The sequence below is a fragment of the Sorex araneus genome, chromosome 3 (assembly GCF_027595985.1).
Source record: "Sorex araneus isolate mSorAra2 chromosome 3, mSorAra2.pri, whole genome shotgun sequence".
Lineage (NCBI taxonomy): Eukaryota > Metazoa > Chordata > Mammalia > Eulipotyphla > Soricidae > Sorex > Sorex araneus.
The window spans coordinates 204,336,417-204,358,316 of record NC_073304.1 but is presented as its reverse complement, the minus strand read 5'-3'; the positions used below and the strand labels follow the sequence as shown (position 1 = coordinate 204,358,316).

General features: G+C 37.1%; 1 protein-coding gene across 2 annotated transcripts in view; it reads left to right on the top strand.

Moving 5' to 3' along the window:
• MED13 (mediator complex subunit 13) overlaps positions 1-21,900 on the top strand; it is a 103,124-nt gene that overhangs the window by 65,893 nt on the left and 15,331 nt on the right. For both annotated transcript variants that reach the window (XR_008629162.1, XM_055130707.1), the window contains exons 17-23: positions 7,996-8,157; positions 10,166-10,389; positions 12,408-12,597; positions 14,676-15,135; positions 16,398-16,617; positions 18,934-19,125; positions 19,281-19,504. Coding sequence is in view for 1 of the 2 variants with exons in the window: in XM_055130707.1 (XP_054986682.1) it covers positions 7,996-8,157; positions 10,166-10,389; positions 12,408-12,597; positions 14,676-15,135; positions 16,398-16,617; positions 18,934-19,125; positions 19,281-19,504 (1,672 nt within the window). In the remaining variant the exon portion in view is untranslated. The remainder of the gene's footprint in view (positions 1-7,995; positions 8,158-10,165; positions 10,390-12,407; positions 12,598-14,675; positions 15,136-16,397; positions 16,618-18,933; positions 19,126-19,280; positions 19,505-21,900) is intronic.

The following is a 21,900-nucleotide window of genomic DNA, read 5'->3' as shown; positions in this document are numbered from 1 at the left end:
TCCTTGGGGAAAAGGTATTGAAAGGTATTTTCCTGGGTAGCTAATTGTCACTTAAATTTAGGTGGATTACTTCCTTATGGATATTTTTTAAAGGGAAAATTTCTGGGTCAGAGAGTGCAGCAGGTAAGGTGTTGACCTGGCATGTAACTGACCTGGGTTCTATCCCCAGCACCCCATATGGCCCTCTGAACCCTGCCAGGAGTGATCCTTCAATACAGAACCAGGAGTAAGCTCTGAACACTGCTTGTGTGTTCCATAAACAAAAAGGAAAAAAAAAATATATTTCTGGTTTTTCACCAATGAAACTAAGATTATTTTTGTCTATAATTATATATTTAATGTAGGAGTATAAAAGGTACTTTGCACATGTTAATTATCATAAAATTGCTAGCTATTGCTTTATTCAACATTATTCAATTCATTGAATGTTTATTGAGCATTTAGTATGGGCTTTGCGCTGTTCTTGGTGCAGAACTGAACAAAGCAACATTTCTTGCTCTTTTGAACCTGTATTTTCTTGTAGAAGACAACTCCCCTCCCCCCAAAAAGTAATAATGTAACATATGATGGTCTGAAATGAAATTAAAAATGTTAAATCTGGGGCTGGAGCAGTAGCACAGCGGGTAGGGTGTTTGCCTTGCACACGGCCGACCCGAGTTCGATTCCCAGCATCCTATATGGTCCCCTGAGCACCGCCAGGAGTAATTCCTGAGTGTAGAGCCAGGAGTAACCACTGTGCATCGCTGGGTGTGACCTGAAAAGCAAAAAAAAAAAAAAAAGTGAAGTCTAAGGAGATTGGAGGATAACTCAAAGGACACAGCAGAGGCCTGTGGCCTGGATTTTGATCATTGGCACTACTACTGCATGGTCCTCTGAGCACTGCTGGGAGTGACTCTGACCATTTCTGAGATACATAGTCTACCCCAGTACTAACAGAAAATCACAATAGATATTGACAAATGCTTTGAATGAAAACAAACCTGGATAAAAGAACAGCAAAAATCAAGGTGTAGGAACCGGAGAGAATACAGTGGTTAAGGTTTTTGCCTTGCACACAGCCAACTTTTGTTGATCCTAGGCACCCTGCTTGTTACTCCTGGTTCCCCAAGAATGAATCCTGTGTGCTTTCAGATGTGGCCTCAGGAAAACAACAGCAAATACCAGGAGTGTACTATTTTAGGGATGTAGTTCCTTCTGATTCCTCCAGGTGTGATCCTTGTGTGTTCTCAATGTGGCCCCAAAAGAACAACAGCAAATAACAGAAGTATATTCTTTTAAGGATGTGGTTGAATATATTACAGCATATAAAAAAATACACTGAGATATTATTTGAGCCAATACCTATATTGGCATATTGATATTGGCTCAAATACCTAAAAAAGTACATTGTGAATATGTAATAATAGGAATGAAGAATTTGGGGGGGGATTACAAAGTGCAGATACTATGAGTGCTTAAATTGTTTGGCCAAGTAAGAAGGTAGTATTGCTGGAATAAATGGGGTGATGGAAACAGTGATAGGAGATGAGGTCTAAGAGACAGATTGCTAAGTACCAAAAGCAAGTAGGGTCTTAGTGGAACATGTAAAAATTTTATTGTTAATTATAAGAGAGTTGAACAGTTTTTTGTTTTTGTTTGGTTTTGGACCACACCAGCAGATCTTCCAGCTATGCTCCAGGTCCTTGTGGAGCTATGGATCAGACCCAGGCCTCCTGCATAAAAAGCATGCACTCAGCTTGTTGAGCTGTTATGCTGGTCTGCTATAGAACAGTTTTAAAGAGAAGTAACATAACTTTTTATGTCTTTATTACTTTTTTAAATCACTTGGCTTTTATAAGCAGGATAGCCTCTTGTGAAAGTGAAAGTAGAAGCAGGTCAATTAGTTGGGAGGCCATTATAGATAGTCTGAATGAAAGATAATGATAGCTTAAGCATCACTAGAAGCAATTGAGACATGAATAGTAGGTTCTATCTAGATGTATTTAGGAAATAGAACTAACTTATAGGATATATTGATACTATATAAGAAAAACTGAGTCATCAAGGATGGGTTTTTTTTTTTTTTTTTTTTTTTTTTGCTAAATACATGGTAGTGCTCTTGACTGGGGAAGTAAACAATGGAAAGAGGTCAAGCTTAAAATGAGTTTTGAAATCATCAGAATGGTTGATACTGAAAATTAAAGTTTTATTTATGAGCTATCAGTATTGGAAACTATGGAGTAGAACTGGGGAGATAGTAGAGTGGCTAAGGCACTTGCCTTGCATGCAACAAACTCAGGCTGATCCAATTTCAATCCTTGGCATCCCATATGGTACCCTGAACATTGCCAGGAGTGACTACTTAGTGCAGAGCCAGGAGTAACCCTTGAGCTTCACCAGGTGTGACCCCAAAACAAAAACAAAATTATGGAGCTAGAGTCAGAGTTAGTACAACAGATAGGACATTTGCGTTGCACATAGCCTACCTGAGTTTAATCCTCGGCATCCCATATTGTCCCCAGAGCATTGCTCATTATGGCCCCAGAACAAAAGAAAACTGTGGAATATCTGAAGTGACCTAGGAAATTGCTATAAATAGACTAAGTCCAAGTATGGAACTGACATTTAGAGGTAGGAAAGAGTAGGGGGTTCCATGTTAGAAAGTGGAGGAAGGGAGGGTGCGGAGAGGAGGGAAAGTGAAGGGAGGAGAATCTAGTGTCCTAAAAGAAACGGTATTTTAAGAAAGAAGCTGTAAGAATCAAGGTCTTGTAATTGTGTTACATTTTTCTAATTGTGTTACAATATTAAGTACTCACGTAGAATTTTAAAGATATAATGAAGTGTTTAGCACAATGACTATCATTTAGTAAACCCTGAATTAAACTGCCATTATATTAAAATAATATGATAACAGGTATTAGGCACAGTCAGCCTGTCTTTAAAGAACCTTAGGGGACCGGAATTATAGTACAGCAGGTAGGGTGTTTGCCTTGCACACAGCCAACCCATGTTTGATCCCCGGCATCCCATATGGTCCCCTAGCCACTGCCAGGAGTGATTCCTGAGTGCAGAGCCAGGAGTAACCCCTGAGCATGAGCATATGAATGTGTGACCCAAAAAGCAATGAATGGATAGATAAATAAAATAATCTTAATATTTAACACCGATTAACTTTTATAACTTTAGGTGATTAGCAGAAAGTTATCTTTCATCAGAATGTGGTTTTGGGTAAAAAGAAATTATTTATTTTGGAAGTGTTCAGGGCTTAATCATGTCCCTATGTTCAGGGTTTATTCCTAGCAGTACTGACGGGATCATATGCCATGCCAGGGACTAAACCAGGGTTGCCTGTGTACAAGGCGAGAAATTTAGCACCTCTTCTCTCTGTCATTCCAACCCCAACTCTATATTATTAAGTGAGAAATTCCACACAGTAAGTTTTATTTGGCCATGGTATCATTTGCTATTTCATTTCAGTTAGTTTTTTTGACCTGTACAAACAATGTAGTATGGTCCTTATTTGTTAATTCAATTCATTTTTAAAATTTTTGCAAAACAGTATTAATATTCTGAGAAATAGACAGGAAGGGTAATACTACTTATGAAATATTCAGAGACCTAAAATTACAAGGCATGATTTGACACACGTAAAAATAACACAGTGGGCCAGTGAGATAGTACAGTCAGTAGGGTGTTTACCTTATGCACAGCCAACCCATGTTAAGTTCCTGGCACCCCATATAGTCTCCCAAGCTGGTGAGGAATGGTCATTGAATACAGAGCCAGAAGTCCTGACACTGCCAATGTGCTCAAAAAAAAACAAAAAAAAACAAAAAACTAAACAAAGCAAAACCTCAACCTTTACTGACAGAAAAAGGGTTAACAATTCAGATAGTACATATAGGAGGTTTCATAAACTCTGAAAGTGAATAAAATTATATAACAAATAGTCAAATAAGTGAATCATAGTAATAGTGTGGAGGGGATGGATTAGAGGAGTCCAGAAGATTATAGTATAGGTAGGAGTATTTTTAAAAATTATTTATTGTGGCACTTTGTGTTGCTTAGAAGTGATCCATGGCAGCAGTGTTTGGGTACAGTAATGCCAGAGATAGAACTAGGGTCAGTGGGATGCAAAACCATGTGTCTTACCACCTGTACTGTTTCTTTAGCCCAATACAAGACTTATTAATAAAATTCTGAAAGAAGTAAATTAAAGTGTCTTTTCTAGTGCTCATAAATTCAGGTTAGTGAGTAATAATTAAAAGCCCAGAGATTGGATAGAAGAACAACTGTTAGAAAACATGCCTAGTATCTGGAAGAACCTCAGCTTGATAAATGGTATTACATCTACCTCTCCCCTACCTAATATTGCTGGTTTAGCTTTGGTGGCCTTCCTGAGTACCACCAGCTTCATCAGGCTAAACTTTTTGGGGAGGGCCCTCTAGAAAACAAAAGTCTGACAGGGTAGAGAAGCACTTAGTGAGACAGTTTTGGTTGATGTTCTCATTGTTGAGCAGTGAAATCATAGTTCATTATGTTATTAATTTTTAAATGTGTGCAATAAGCTAAGAGGGCAATGTGTGTACCTGTGATATATAATTTGTTCATTATATAGGATAATTTATGTTTATTTTACTCAAGGACCAAATTCAAAAAGAGGGCTGAGTTATTTTTTAGTTATTTTTAATAATTTTAATAATTAGTCAAACACCGCATTTAAGAATAGGCTATTGAAGGGCTTTGCATTCGACTGATCCAGGTTTGATTGATCCCAAGCATTGCATATGGTTCCTTGAGTCTTGCTAGTCCCCTCTTATCTAGGAGTAAGCCCTAAGCACAGCCAGGTATGGCCCCAAAATAAAGAATAAACATGACTATCCCTATAAGTATTTAATTATATGCTAATCTGGACCTTAGGCAACTTATTTAGCTTCTGTGGTTCAGTTTCTTAAACTGGTGTTAATGGTAGTATTTAACCCAGGTATTATAAGAAGATCAAATGAGCTAACACTTAAAGCAGAAATGGTATTTGGCATATGTTAACAATTCAGATGCTAGCAGGAATAGGAGTTAATAGCACATGAATAGTATAGTTTTTGAAGAACAGCTGTTTGCTGGATAATAAAAAGCAGTTTCCAAGATATGTAGCTCAGGGAAGAGCACTTGACTTGAATGTATGGATTATCAGCATTCCCCCCCCACCACCACCAGTTTCTCTCTCACACACACAGACACACATGGCATGTATGCAAGCCCACACATACACATACGTACATTGAGCTTTGCACAGTGTACATCTTTTCTTATAATATTAAGCATTGTTATAAACTCAGACTTTCACAGCTATAATGATTGAATTTGTTCTAAAAACTGGTATTAAAAAAATAATTGGTCCCTAGTACTGCAGGGCCTGTACTAAAATAGCTGAAAGTGTTTTCTGGAGAGCTCCCCAATCCCTTGAGCACCATTGGGAATACTCCTCAAAATAAAACTGAAACAGAAAATGAGAGAAAAAGCTTTGCAATTTTCAATGTAAAAATGAATAGTGGAATAAAAGTTAAATGTGCAATATTGGAAAGTTGAGTCAAAGGCTGGAGCAATAATACAGCAGGTAGGGTGTTTGCCTTGCATGCGGCTGACCCGGTTTTGATTCCTCTGTCCCTCTTGGAGAGCATGGCAAACTGCCGAGAGTATCTTGCCTGCACTGCAGAGCCTGGCAAGCTACCCGTGGTGTATTCGATATGCCAAAAACAGTAACAAGTCTCACAATGGAGACATTACTGGTTGCCCACTCGAGCAAATTGATGAGCAATGGGATGACAGTGATACAGTGATACAATGATTGTGATATAGTAGTTAGCTCCTACACTGAGACCTGTTCACTACTTGTTTGTTCGCTGTTCCCATGGTTCTTTTACGCAAGTAAATTGTCTCCTTTAATTCTTAAAAGATGTCTCTGTCTTTTATTTTTCTTATTTTACAGCATGTTACCTTCCTTCATATTATGTAGTTGATTTTTTTCTTTTCATTCCTTGCTGGTTACAAGTAAGGGGGAGGGTTTATATTTATTGATATATCCAGAGCAATTCTTGGCATATACTGTATGTCAAAGTGTTTAAATATTTATTTGTGGAAACTAACAATCAGTAGACTACAGTTGATATATGTGTGTGTGAATGTTTAATTTTTCAAGGTGCCAAAGTGTCTGGGGTTCACACCTGGTGATATTCTGGTGTTACTCCTGAATATACTCAGAAAGTATTTCTAGCAGTGCCTGGGGGACCATATGGGATGCCAGGGATAAAACCTGGGTCAGCCATGTGCAAGGCAAATGCCTTACCTGCTATACTATTGCTCTGACCCTTGTAACTTTTTAATTTAGCAGTGTATTAGTCTTTTGATTTCAGATGACACTTATTTCATGTGATCACAATATAGTATTACTTTTGTAATAGTTTATGTTAGCATTGTTATTATATGTTATATTTGAAATTTTTACAGTTTTTCATATAGGGAATTAAGGACAAATTAGCAATAATAATAATAATGATGATAATAATAAACTAAAGTCAAATGATTTGTTTTTTTGTGCCACACTTGCTGGTACTCAGGGTCTGTTTATTCTGTTCAGAATCAGTTTGGGTTGTGCTAAGGAGCATACTTGGTTCTAGGGATTGAACCTGGACCACCTGAATGCAAAATGTGTGCTTTGTTCCATTAAGCGCTTTCTCGTCTTTAAAGTTGAATTACTTAGTGCAACAGAATGCTTAAACAGGTTTAATGGTGCAGCTGAACGATACCTGATGAGGGTAGATTGATTGTACCCGTACATTTTTTTTTTTTTGGGGTCACACCCGGCGATGCACAGGGGTTACTCCTGGCTCTTCACTCAGGAATTACCCCTGGCGGTGCTCAAGGGACCATATAGGATGCTGGGATTAGAACTGGGGTCGGCCACGTGCAAGGCAAACGCCCTACCCGCTGTGCTATCGCTCCAGCCCCTGTACCCGTACATTTTAGTGGGTGTTTTTTTTTCTTTTTTTAAGTGATTCACATTTAAGAGTAGCACTTTTCATACCCATGTTGATAGTTTGGTCAGAAATATGGGGTTTTTTTGTTTGTTTTTGTGTTTTGCTTTTTGGGTCACACCCAGTGATGCTCAAGTGTCACTCCTGGCTCTGCACTCAGGAATTAGCCCTGGCCATGCTCAGGGGACCATATGGGATGCTGGGAATCGAACCCCGGTCGGCCACGTGCAAGGCAAACGCCCTACCCGTTGTGCTATGACTCCAGCCCCTTCTTTTTTTTTTTTAAATTTTAAAGTGTTTGGATATTACAGCATTTGTTGTAGCTGTGTGAGCATCTATATATTACTCAGTAGTGCCATATTTCAGACTATGACAATCTACTATTTTTCCCCAAATTAAATTTTTGTTTATGTAGCAGAAAACATAGTTCTGTGGACAAGCTGTTTGCCTTGCCTATGGCTGACCTGGGTTTGATCCCTGAAACCCCTTGTGGTCCCCTGAGTCCACCAGGAGTCATCCCTGAGCTCAGAGCCAGGAATCAGTCTTGAGCACAGCGAGGTGTATCCCCAAAACTAGAGTTTAAAATCTTGAATTAATATAACTAGTCTTATTTTACCTTGACAATGGTGGTTAAGAAAAATGATTTATAATTTATTTGAATACCAGGAAGAGTTCTTTCTGGTAAAGGATCTAAAGGTATGAAAACAGTCTAAATGCAAACAGGCCTAGATGAATTATATTAATTTAAACTTTAATGAGTTGCTTTTATGGCGATTACTTAAAATATTATTTCTGCTATGTCTCTTCTTGGTTTTAAGTAGAGGAAACAGTTCTACAAGTCATTCTAGATAAAACTGAATACAGTTCTCAAAAAAATGTTTAATTTTGGACATGAAAGAACTAAAATTTTCTAGATGTATTTTTGTGATATTAAAAGTTTGTGTTTGTAATAGCAGTTCTTTTTTATTTTTAATAAATGGTTTAGATGTGAGTATGCAGTGCTCACAGGATATACTTCGAATGCTCCTATCTCTTCAGCCAGTTCTTCAGGATGCTATTCAGAAAAAAAGAACAGTAAGGCCTTGGGGGGTTCAAGGTCCTCTCACTTGGCAACAGTTTCATAAAATGGCTGGCCGAGGATCTTATGGTAAGTAATTTATAATAATGTGCATTGATTGCTTTATAATCACTCACTAGATTTCTGTGTCCATTGTGTTCCTTTAATATTTTTGTAATATGTACTTAAAACCAGTGTGGTCAATCTTAGCCTTTTTTTAAAAAAAAAACTTGCAGTGTTCCAACATTCAGTTTTAACATGTAAAACCAGTGAAGTTTTCTAACCCTGGTTCAGAAAAAAGCTTCACTTAACTGGTTTTACATACTAGACTGGCCAGTAAGAAGTCATATTGTCACCATTTTCAAAAGATTGAATAAAATTGAATTTTTTAAAACTGTGGGAAGGAGGGTAATGCTAGTGAGAAAGGTCCCCAGTTCTTCATTTAAATATTAAATAAGAACTAAGGCTGAAATTGTTCTGGGTATCCTAAATCTGGTAATGGTAAATTATGTCAGTTATAACAGAAAATAATATTCAGTGATTGAATGATTTGTTGGATATTAGCTCTGAAAAGAAAAACTCAAGTTCCTTAACATTAAACTCTTCATCTTTTATCTATGACTTTTTACATATACCATAAATGGTATCCATAAATAGTCGATTTGCTTGTATTCTCCTTTTCCTCCTTTCATTAATGTCAACCCCAAAAATTATTTTTTAAAAATTAGATACCAAAATTGTAGTTAAACATAAAAATCATTGTGTGTGTGTGTGTGTGTGTGTGTGTGTGTATAGCTATCTTTCTTTTTAGTAGCTACATTGTTTTTATTTGGTTTGGTGTTGGGGCCACATGCTGCAGTGCTCAAGGATCACTCCTGACAGGACTTGGGGGACCATATGGGGTGCCAGGGATTGAACTGGGTTGGCCATGTGCGAGGCGAGTGCTCTACATACTGTATATTATCACTTCAGCCCTATATTTTCTCCCCCCCCCCCCACATTGTCTTTTTTGTATATTCTGCCAGTTGAGTATACTCTTTATGGACTCTTTGTTTCCGTTATTTTCATTACAACTGTTTCAACTATTTATTTATACACATCCCTGACTTAAAGCTTATGTATATTTAAAACGTTGCCAAAAGATTTTTTATGATACCAATTTAAACTTCTGCCTATAAAATGCCCTTTTTTGGCTGGAGAGTGCACTTGCCTTGCATACAGGTGACCTGGGTTTCATTACCAACACCCTAGATGGTTCCCTGAACCCTGCCAGGAATGATCCCTGAGCAAAGAGCCAGGAATAAGTTTTGAACACCACCTGTTGTGGCCTGCCACACCCCTCAATAAATAAAATGTTTCTCCTCCCTTACAAGTAAGGTGCTCAATAGAAGAGTGAAAATGATTATTTTATTATAGTTTGAAAGAATAGTATAGAATGTGAAGTTCAGTTTCCTAGATTATAATCCTAACTGCCATTTACTGTTATCATTGAAATAGTGGCTGTCTTCATTTCTGTTTTTTCCTTTCTAAATGGATAATATTAGTGTTAATATCTGCTATATGTGGTTTTTGCGAGGATTAAATGTTTCAATATACATAAAGATATTTGAATATTACTTAAAACTTTATTATTTTTAATAAGGTTTTTTCTTATGTATAAGAAATATTTTTGTTTCTGTGAACTTTGTTCTGTTCTTGACACATTACTGTTAATTTTGGATAGTTCTGTCTATAGGTCTGTAAACCACCATGTATTTTTTTAATATGGTAAGGAAATGAACCTTTTGTTATAGGAATTATATATATTTGATCAAGTTGTTTTAATAAAATTTTTGAATTTTATAATTTTTATATCAGTGTAGTCATACTAATCAGATTTTAAATGAATAGATTTTGTGTTATACCTCAAGACTTTTTCCAGTCCAGAGTTATTTTTAGTAACATCCTGATTGTGGAAAAGTTTGTTATAACATTAGGTATTTTTTACTTCCTGTCAAATATTTTTTACTAATAATGGTTTTATTAGCTTTTTACATTAAGCAAAAAGACTTTAGTACCTTTAAAAAATATTTTCTTAACATATGACTTTCTCATTTAGGAACTGATGAATCCCCAGAACCACTGCCAATCCCCACATTTTTGTTGGGTTATGATTATGATTTTCTGGTGCTTTCTCCTTTTGCTCTCCCTTACTGGGAGAGATTGATGCTGGAACCCTATGGATCTCAAAGAGATATAGCCTATGTTGTACTATGTCCAGAAAATGAAGCTTTGTTAAATGGAGCCAAAAGCTTTTTTAGAGATCTAACTGCAGTATATGAAGTATGTATAAACCACCTTGTAATTTGTATGTTTACATATAAAATATGCTAGCTACCTCATTTGAATGATGTCATACTAAATGTTTATATTATTAGTCGGTTACAATAGAGATTGCCCAGACCTTTGGGTAAAAGTGGAAATCACCACTGGGGTTCAGGGAAAAAACATCAAAAGAATGTATGTCACATTTTAAATGGGGAGAAAATTATATTTGTTGAAAATTTTAGCCCTGTTTAGGATATATGAAATGATAATTAGCCTCATTTTCTTTATATGTAAAATAAAAGTGTTAAAAGTTCTCTGATCCATTTATTTCCAAAATTCTTGACTGTTATTTTAAGTTACAATTTTAATGTTACATCCATTGCTAAGTGCAATGATTGTAAAGTAATATGAATATAAAGTTACTGTGTCATACTTTTACTCAATGCTTAAAAATTTAATTCTTAAATTATAATTTCTCTTACCTGATTTGTTTCTTTGTATTGGTTTAGCGATTTATAAGTATTCCACTTAATTCCAAACTGTTTTACAGAAAATAATTACTTAGAACACCATTGCTACAAAATCTTTTAAAGTTCTATAGTTATGTAAATTGGGGTGGGAGGATAGGATGGAAAAGTAAAATTCCAAAGTTAAACAGATGTGTGAGAATATTCTTTTTAGTGATTCACTATTCATATTATATTAGCAATAGAAAATTTCACAATAAGGGACTGGAGCAGGTAGGGTGTTTGGCTTGTACTCGACTGACCCAGGTTCAATCCCTGGCATGCCATATGGTCCCCTGAAGCCTGCTGGGAGTGTAGAGCCAGGAGTAAGCCCTGAGCGGTGTTGGGTGTGACCAAAATCACCCCTATTAAAAAAAATTTTTTTTTTTCATAGTAAAGAAATCATCTACTTAAATTTTCCTGATCCAGTATTGAAAACTCTTTTATCTTGGACTTTTTTTTTAAAAAAAAGCATATATATATATATATATATATATATATATATGGGCCATACCTGCAGTTCTCTGAAACTCAAGAGTAGCCCATGGCAGAGCTCAGTCTCAAGAGATTGGTAGTGTTTAAGTTGATGTTGATGTTGCTTGGGGTGTCACTAGGACCACACTCAGCAATGTTCAAGAGGCCATGAATCCTGGGAATAGAAATTAGGGCTTTGCACATTCAACAGATATGCTTTACCACTTGAGCTCTCTCCTTCTTTGACCTGCTGTTGGATTTATAAGAAATATGGTGGAGGAAGGAAGGGAGGGAGGCAGGGAGGGCAAGAACGAAATAATGGCTCACAGACTTGAAATTAGAGCTGGCAAATATTTAATATATTTTTTATGACAATTTTGTTTGTTTGAGGGCCAGCCAGCAGTGCTCAGGAATTATTCCCAGTGGTGCTTGGGATCATTTGGTAGTGACATCGAGCCCAGGCTTCTTGCATGGAAAGCATGTACTCAGCCCTTTGTTTTATGACTTTTTTTTTTTTTTTTTTTTTTTTTTTTTGCTTTTTGGGTCACACCCGGCAATGCACAGGGGTTACTCCTGGCTCTGCACTCAGGAATTACTCCTGGCGGTGCTCAGGGGACCATATGGGATGCTGGGAATTGAACCTGGGTGGGCCGCGTGCAAGGCAAATGCCCTACCCGCTGTGCTATTGCTCCAGCTCTCTGTTTTATGACTTTTTTAATGATTTTATTAATGTGTTTATATACATGAATTGGAGATTGTGTACAACGTAAAATGATTGTGTATGGATGCTTGCTTCTGTATTTTAGTTTTCATTATTCAAGTCACATGGATTTAATGCTGTTTCATCTGGTACTTTATTTCATTGAAGCTATTTTAATGTTGAAATTAATTTAATGAATTCATGTAAACAAAGAGTTCAGAAAGACACCACTTCATCCTTAACATTTTATCCAAATAGTCCTAATTATAAACCTTATTTTTAGTAGCTTAAGTGTTTTATAATACATATTCAAATGCTGTGAATAATTCTGCTTTTTGTATGTATGTTTATAGTCCTGTCGATTGGGTCAACATAGACCTATTTCTCGACTGTTATCAGATGGAATCATGAGAGTTGGATCTACTGCATCAAAGAAACTTTCAGAAAAGTTGGTAGCAGAATGGTTTTCTCAGGCAGCTGATGGTAACAATGAAGCATTTTCTAAACTCAAACTTTATGCACAAGTCTGCAGATATGACCTAGGTATTCATTTTGTATTTGTTGTTTAAGTCCAGAGTGTTAGCAGAGTATAACTTAGTCATCCATCTGCTTTGTTGTTATTGTTTTGTTAATTTTGTTTTGGACCACACCCTGAGATGCTCTGGGCTTACTCCTGGCTCTGCACACAGGAATTACACCTGGTGGTGCTTGAGGGACCATAGAAGGTGCTGGGATCAAACTGGGTGGGTTAGCATGCAAATCCAGAGCCCTAATCTCTGTACTATCTCTCCAACCCCCACATACCTGTTTTTATAAGCAAAATTTTATCAGAACACAATTATGCTCATTTATTTATATACTGACTGACTACTTTTGTGCTGTGAAATCAGAGCTGGGTAGTTTGGATAAAGACTGTGACCTGTAAAGTCTAATATGTTTACATCTGATCTTCATAAAGTTTGTTGATCCTTAGGGCCAAAGAGATAATGCAGCAGATAGGGTGCATGCCTTGCATGTGACCGACCCAGGTTCAACTCCCAGCATCTCATATGGTCCCCTGAGCATCACCAGGAGTAACTTCTGAGTGCAGGGCCAGGAGTAAACCCCTGAGCATTGCCAGGTGTAACCCCAAAACCAAAAAAAAAAAGAAGTTTGCTAATCCTTGAAGTAGGAATCTGATCAGAGTAGAAGATATTGTGGATTACTAAATTTTCTGTTGCTTCTGTTGGGTCTCATAGATTCATAATTTATAAAAGTTTATTAGCATTAGTATTCTTGAACTGGTTTTGATTTGTATTTTTCGGCCACGCCTGGTTGTGCATCGGGTATAATGCTGGTTCTGCACTCAGAAATCACTCCTGATGGAGCTGATGGCATCATATACAGTGCTAAGGTTGACTGTATACAGGACAAGTGCTTTTCCTGTTATACTTTATCTTTGACCCCCCAAATATTAAGGTGCTTGATCTGGGTGCCAGGGTGGTAGCTTGGTAGTATAGTGCATGCCTTATATATGTATGTTTCCTTTGATACAGTCCCTAACAATTTTTTTTATTTATTTATTTGATAATGAAATTGGAGTGATAGCACAGCAGGTAGGGCCTTGCACGGCGTACTCTGGGTTCGATTCTTCCATTCCTCTCGGAGAACCCAGCAAGCTACCGAGAGTGTCCTGCCCGCACACAGAGCCAGGCAAGCTACCCATGGCTTATTTGATATGCCAAAAACAGTAATAACAAGTATCAAAATGGAGACAGTACTGATGCCCGCTCCAGCAAATCGATGAATAACAGGACAACAATGCTATACAGGCAATATTTGATAATGGGTTAGAAATGTAATAACTTATAGTTGTTGCCACGATAAAAAGTGATTTTCCGTCTTTCTACACATGCCTGGCAATTGAAAATCCTTGCTCTACCACACTAGCACCAAACAGTTAAGACACTTATATTAAATATTAGTGATTAATTTAGACTTAATTCAAAGAATGACAAAAATCAAGGCCCAGAGCAGTAGTGCAACATGCCTTGCACATGGCTGGTAAGGATTTGATTCCTAGCATCCCATATGGTCCTCTTCACGCCACCAGGAGTGATCCTGACCATAAAGCCAGAAGTAAGCCCGGAGCACAGCCAGATGTGCCCCTCCCCACCTTAAAAGAAAAAAAAGAGGAATCATAGAATCAAAATAGTGAATCTCATTAACATTACTTAGTATACTATGATGATGTACTTCTTTCTCTAGTTTATTCAGTATTTATTTACCTTGCAATTTAGGAACCATTTTAAATCTTTAAATCATTTGATGAAATTTTGCTAGAAAATGTTATACACATCTAATTATATATGTTTAGGAAATAAAATTTTGTTACCCTTCCATAGAAATTGTTCTGTAAGCTAATGTTGATTTGCTTTTTAAGTTCTATTTAAAATTTGTTTCTCTACTTTCTAGGGGCAATAGAAAGCTAGTGTCTATTGTACTGTTAGCAAGCCGTTTAGGGAGGTTATTACCAAAAAGTCTTAAAAAATAGCAGTTTGACTATTATTATTTACATAGTTCAATATAAAAGACCCAATCAACTAAAAATTAAATTTTCTGCCTGTTTTTATTATCTTTAGGTCCTTATCTTGCTTCTCAGCCATTGGACAGCTCTCTACTTTCCCAGCCAAATTTAGTTGCCCCTACAAGTCAGTCTTTGATAACTCCGCCACAGGTGACAAATACTGGAAATGCTAATACTCCGTCTGCCACCCTAGCATCTGCAGCAAGCAGCACTATGACAATGACTTCAGGTGTTGCCATGTCGTCTTCAGTTGCCACAGCCAATTCAACTTTGACCACAGCTTCAACTTCATCTTCATCATCTTCCAACTTGAATAGTGGAATATCATCAAATAAACTACCTTCATTTCCACCCTTTGGCAGTATGAACAGTAGTGCTCCAGGATCCATGTCTACATCGAGCACAGTTCAGAATGGTCAGCTGGGAGGGCAGCAGTCATCAGTTCTACAGACATCTGGAATTTCTGGAGATTCATCTTCACTTCCCACACAGGCACATCCAGATGTGTCTGAAAGGTACCTTTGAATATACTGATTTTTAAAGAAATAATAAACTTGTGATGCCTTTGTCCTGAATAGGAAATCTTTATGTCTTTATGAGTAAATGTTAAGACGCTCTTGGACTTACCTTTGAGTTTTAAAGATGTGGAATATATTAAGCTGTATGTTACCCAGAATTTGAGTATTAGTTTTTAAGTTTCTTAGCTTTTTTCCTTCCTTATGTCCTATTTTCACATTGACAGACAGAACCTACAAAATTTCATAAGCCTAAAAAAGGAGAAATAGCATGTTTTATTCTCTGTCATAGTCAAGTTTACTTTGTTTTTCATAAGACTGTGGTGGTATGCTAATCCTTAGACATTTCCTTAACTCTATCTCTGTCCTTCTTAATACTATATCAGGACTTTGGACCATTATTATTCTTGTAAAAATATTACGCTTTTTTTTGGTTTTGTTTTTGTGTTTTTAAGGCAGTTATTTCTTCTCTTTGATGATGGTTCAGGGTTGATGGGAGAGTTTGATAGATAATTTTAAACATTACTCTCCATATTTAAGTTAAACTGCTTCTTTGCTATGAGTGGACTGGTCATTAGCAGCTTTATTTTTTTCTGCTGTAGATTATTAGTGGCATTAGCTGCCTTTCTACAGTTTTGTCTAAGGTAATACTCATTTAAGTCAGATAAGATCTGGAGAAATGGCTTAGAGGGCTGGAGTGCATACTTGCACAAGGGAACTGTTCTAATCAGATTAGTGTTATTGGGCAGATCTCATATCTAACACATGCAAGGCAAGTCCTCTACCACTCAGCTACATTCCCAGCCCAGTATCTTAATATATAACTTTGTATTGTTATTAATCACTTTAGTACTAAAATCTATGACATATCTGATAGTCTTTTTTGAGAATTCTGTATTTTTAAATACAACTCCATTTAATGCAGGGGTCTTTTGTACAGTATAAAATTTTGTGTGCACTTTTTTTCTTTAGAGAAAGATGTTCCTTTTTCAGACCGGTTTTCTCATGCCCTTCTTTAAAAGAAGGACAATGGTGCATTAGAATCCTTTTTGATGCTGGGGCTGGATTCGATTCCCAGCATCCCATATAGTCCCCTGAGTACCGCCAGGGGTAATTCCTGAGTGCAGAGCCAGGAGTGACCCCTGTGCATCGCTGGGTGTGACCCAAAAAGCAAAAAAAAAAAAAAAATCCTTTTTGATGCTATCTCAATAAAGGTTTAGATGTAACTTTTTTCCTGTTTTGTTTCCTAACTCAAATTTCAGCACCATGGATCGGGATAAAGTGGGCATCCCTACTGACGGTGATTCACATGCAATCACCTATCCACCTGCAATTGTTGTTTATATAATTGATCCTTTTACATATGAAAGTAAAGATGAGAGCACTAATTCATCTAATGTATGGACTTTGGGGTTACTTCGTTGCTTTTTGGAAATGGTTCAGACTCTTCCTCCTCATATCAAGAGTACTGTTTCTGTACAGGTAAGAATGATAAGAGATAAAAATTAATTTATATAGAATGTTCTGATGTTTATAGAAATTTCAAAGTTAAAGTTCTGTATTCAAATTGATTTCATAAAATCAATTATTGATTTTGCTTGTGATATTATAATAGAAATATTAGACTATACAAAACACTAACTCTAATCATACTACAGAATTTTGGCAAATAAAGCAGTTTGCATTAAGTACATTCTTTTTTTCTTTCCATGTGGAAATGGAAAGATAGCTAGTAGGGCACTCGCCTTGCATTTAACTGGCCTGAGTTTGATCTCTGGCATCCCATATGACCCCCTGAGCACTGCAGTGTGTGGCCTGCACCCGTGCCTTTTCCCTGGGGGGCTGGGATGGAGGGTGCACGTACCCTGTGGTGCTCAGGGACCCTGTGTAGTGTTGGGGATTGAACCTAGGTCAGCTGCATACAGGACAAATGACTTATCTACTGTACTATCGCTCTGCTGCCCATAAGCCTATTGCAAAACTTATGATTCTAAATAGAAAAAAATATAGCATTGAACCAGAGCCATGGTAAAATGGGTAGGGGTGTTTGCCTTGCACACAGCCTAGCCAGGTTTTTTTTTTATAATGTAGTTCACAATATTTGATTACATTTAATATTCAAACATCAATTACATCTTCCAATTACCATATTTCGAATGTTTCCATCCTGAGCCCCAACCCCTGCCCCAAAACAGAACCAAAATAATTTATTTTGTATTGTTTGTTACAAATATTGTTTAAATAAACCACTGAAAAATGCTCCAAAAAAGTTTCCTTAGAGGAAAGTGTGTGAAGCTTGTTGTATTTTACACGGAGCCCATTAAGCCCTTCTACAAGAGATTACTAACATGTTGTTAAAGGTTGAGCCTTGTGTGTGTGTGTGTGTGTGTGTGTGTGTGTGTGTGTGTGTGTGTGTGTGTGTGTGGTGTTTGTAAAAATATATTTCCTTCTAAGATAGGGCGCCTTCTACTTTAAACCCCATCAAATATCAAATATCAAATGCTACTCTTGGAATATGAATGGTGTGATGTATGAGATGAGTTATGAGCGGTCCAGCAATAGGTTCACTTGTGTGTAAGGCTCAGCCCAAGTGCATGGAAAGCAGCCGTGAGCATTGCTAGAACAGTTGAGTTCTATAGGCTTTTGGCTTCCAGGGCTGGGTCCCTTGGGACGGGGAGGCATCTCACCTGACTGCCTCCGGTGTTCCCCCGAACAAAACAGCCTGGCACAGGGTCCCACAGCATCACTATGGGGAGGCATCTTATACTCTTTCCAAGACATTTAATTAATAATGAGTCTCTGGATCATGGCTGTTGATGTGATTATACAGCACCAGCCAGAGGTGGCTTTGTGGGCATGACTTCCAAGTTGCCAGAAATAGGGAAATGGTGTGAGGTCACCCATTCCCAGTTCCATTGAACCTGGAGTTTTAAGTCACAAGTCCCACATACCTGTATTTTCTGAAGATTCACTCGTAGTTGAACCCAGTTTAAATCCCTGACATTCCATATGGCCCCCTATGACTATAGGAGTAATTCCTGGGTGCAGTGCCAGGAATAACCCCTGAGCATTTCTGGGTGTGGCCCCAAAATTTAAGTAAAGGGGGTATAGCAGAAATATAAATAAGCTTGAGGTTTTTTTTTTTTTTTGTGGGTCACACCCAGCGATGCTCAGGGGTTACTCCTGGCTTTGCACTCAGGAATTACTCCTGGCAGTGCGTGGGGGACCATATGGGATGCTGGGGATCGAACCCGGGTTGGCCGCGTGCAAGGTGAACGCCCTACCCGCTGTGCTATCGCTCCGGCCCAAGCTTGAGTTTTAAATCAGCTTCTGAGTGACAATAGAAACAACAATAAGTCATTTGAATAACGTTCTTTTCATTATAAGAAGGATTAGTGAATGAGAATTAACAATAATATGACTGTTTTGTAGTCATTTTTCTTTTTTTTTGGGGGGGGAAATAGTTTGGGCCACACTGAGTGGTACTCAGTAGTTATTCCTAGAAATGATTAGGGAAATCATGTGGTGCTGGGGATCAAATCAAGGTAAACTACATGCATGGCCAGCACCTTAACCTCTGTACTAACTCTCATGTACTCATGTAGAAAATCTAAAAGGTTGTTTACATGATACATTCATAAACTTTACTATTTACTAAAAAACTAATAACAAAATCCAATTCTATACTTTTAATAGGATTTATTTAAATTTTGCAGTAAAATTTTTGCAAGAGTTAAGCCATTGATTATTCTTCTTGTTGGAAATTTAATATTATAATACTTTTGTGTGTCTACCTAGATTGTTCCTTGTCAGTACCTATTGCAACCTGTGAAGCATGAAGATAGACACATCTATACTCAGCATTTAAAATCCTTAGCTTTCTCAGTCTTCACTCAGTGTCGGAGACCACTCCCAACATCAACCAATGTGAAAACGTTGACTGGCTTTGGTCCAGGTTTAGCCTTGGAAACTGCTCTGAAAAGTCCTGATGTAAGTATATTTTGTATGATACAATTTAATCTTGGATTATAGTTTTTTAACAACTGCAAAAGTAATTTTTAAAACTTTATTTCCAGCCTCATTTTCAATAAACAATTTTCTCTAGTGGCATAATACTATAGTACCCTATTTTTTTTACTTTACAGAGACCAGAGTGTATTCGACTTTATACACCTCCATTTATTCTGGCTCCAGTGAAGGATAAACAGACAGAGTTAGGAGAAACATTTGGAGAAGCTGGACAGAAATATAATGTTCTTTTTGTGGGCTACTGTTTATCACATGATCAAAGATGGATTCTGGCATCTTGCACAGACCTCTATGGAGAACTTTTAGAAACTTGTATCATTAACATCGATGTTCCAAATAGGTACTTATATTTTCCTTATGAATTAAATAGAAAACTGGAATGTTGTATGTTAAAACATCACAAAGGATTATGAGTACTTTTTGCTTTTCTTGAGTGAACATAAAATTAAGTGAATTAAAAATAATTTTGGTTAATCTTTCATAGTTATCAAAGATTAAGGTTCCTAAATTTTTTGTCATAAAGCATGAGATAATTTAGCCTAAAAATTTTTTTAAATATGGACATTAGAGAAACAGCATGAAAGTTTAGGTGTTTGCCTTGCTTGCAAATGCAGCCATGACCATAGTTTGAATCTCAACATTTCATTATCCCCCAAACACTGCCAGGTCTGGACCCTCAAGAAAACCAAAAAGAAAATTGAAGCATGGTACTAATAAGCATCTGTAATTTTTAAAAATGTAGCCAAGCATCTATGGGACATTTACTCATGTACCATCTAAGATAAAGTATCTGATAGTGTTAGCATCATTAAATAAAAATTGTTGGTTGAAAAATTTTTTGGGAGGGCCGGAGTACAGCAGGTAGGGCGTTTGCCTGGCACACGGCCAACCTGGATTTAATCCCCGGCATCCCATATGGTCCCCCAAGCACTGCCAGGAGTAATTCCTGAGTGCAAGCCAGGAGTAACCCCTGAGCATCGCTGGGTGTGACCCAAAAAGCAAAAAAATAAAATTTAAATTTAAATAAAAAAAATTCATTTTTCTTTTAAAAATTTAGAATTAAAACTTTAAAATTAGAATTATGGGTCTTTAGTTGGAGAAGATTGGGCCACACCTATTTGCACAGGGGACCATATGGTGCCAAGGATTGAACCTGGGTTTCCTGCTATGTATAGCATGCACTTGGTTTGCCTCTTGAGCTATTTCTCTGGCCCTAGGATTACAGCTTTTGTTTTAGAATTCTTTTTTTTGTCAATAATTGGATATCATGCTATTTGTGAAGTCTCATGTAATTGTCACAACAGATATGCTACATATACTCTGTTAATAGACATTTCTGTTAAAATATTTCAGTACTCATGCTAGATACTACAAGCATACAGGGCATTGCTTTGTATGTGATCAACCTGAGTTGTTCCCCAGAACCCCTTATCATCCCGTGAGCACCACCAGGAGACCTGAATGCAAAGCCAGGTGTAATCATGAGCATCGCCAGGTGTCACCCCTCAAAAAATGTTTCAAGGCTATTAATAATTGCCTCAGATAACAAGAAAAATAAGTCTGAAGTAATTTATTGTTTGAAAGTTTAAGTCTTTCCTTTATTATTTTTTCTTTTATATACTGGTTCTATTTAAGTTCATAAATAAGTTATGTACAGACATACTTGGTGATGATTAGGCTTTAGTGGTGTTATGGAAGCAGAACACAGATTCTTTAGTCTTATATTGTTGGTAATAAATAATTCATGACAGGATTGACTTTAGAAGCAGTAATTTCTACCTTATTTCCTTGATGTAGCTTTGATGTATTAATTTTTTTATTTAATTTTAAATGGGGTATTTGTTAGGTCCAGAGAGAGTACAGGAGCTAAGGTTTTTGCCTTGCTTGCAAAGGTGATTGATTTCCTTGCTTGCATCAGTCCCAGGTTCAGTCCTGGGCACCCCATATGGTTCCCCAGCATTGAAATGGATCACTCTTGATCACAGAACAGAAATAGCCCCTGAGCGTCACTGGATGTGCCCAGAAGCCTCTAAAACAAAAATTAGAATGGTTGTACTATTATTGATTCAGGGATCATTAGGGGTCTGAGGGGTCAAAACTGGATTGGGTCCATACAAGACAAGTACTGTCTCTCCAGCCTCTCTAATTGCATTTTGAAAGAGTAAGCTAATCTTGTCCGGGGTGGGGTGGGGGGGTGATTAAAAAAAAGTATGCTCCTGTGAAGAATGAGAAAAAGTAGAAAAAGAATAGTATATTTCGAAGTTAGGATTGTGATTTTAGTGAAAGTAGAAGTGAGATAATTGTTAAGTAGTGCAACTCTTAGAGGCCTGAGATAAAAGTTAGTGAGCTTTGTGTTATGAGATCACTTCTTAACACCACACACACACACAGTGTGCAACTCTAGAGTTTGAGATCTTGGGTTCAAGTCCTGATTCTGCCTCTTACTGACTAGATGATCTTAAGAAAATTACTTTTGTCAGTTCAACTACATCATAATACTCTAAAATTTTTTCTGCTTCATTAGAGCATTAAGTAGTAAGGTATTAGTTGTAAATTGAGCACATGCTTGATACATATTACTCATTAATGGTAGCTGGCTGTTGCTTAGTCACAGAGTGCTAATGCTGCATACTTGTTTAATAAAGAATATACATGTAGAAAACACAACAGTGTTTTATAGTCTTCAAGCTATAGAGTAAGGGTTAGTAATTACAGCTTATGGGCTAAATCTGTCCA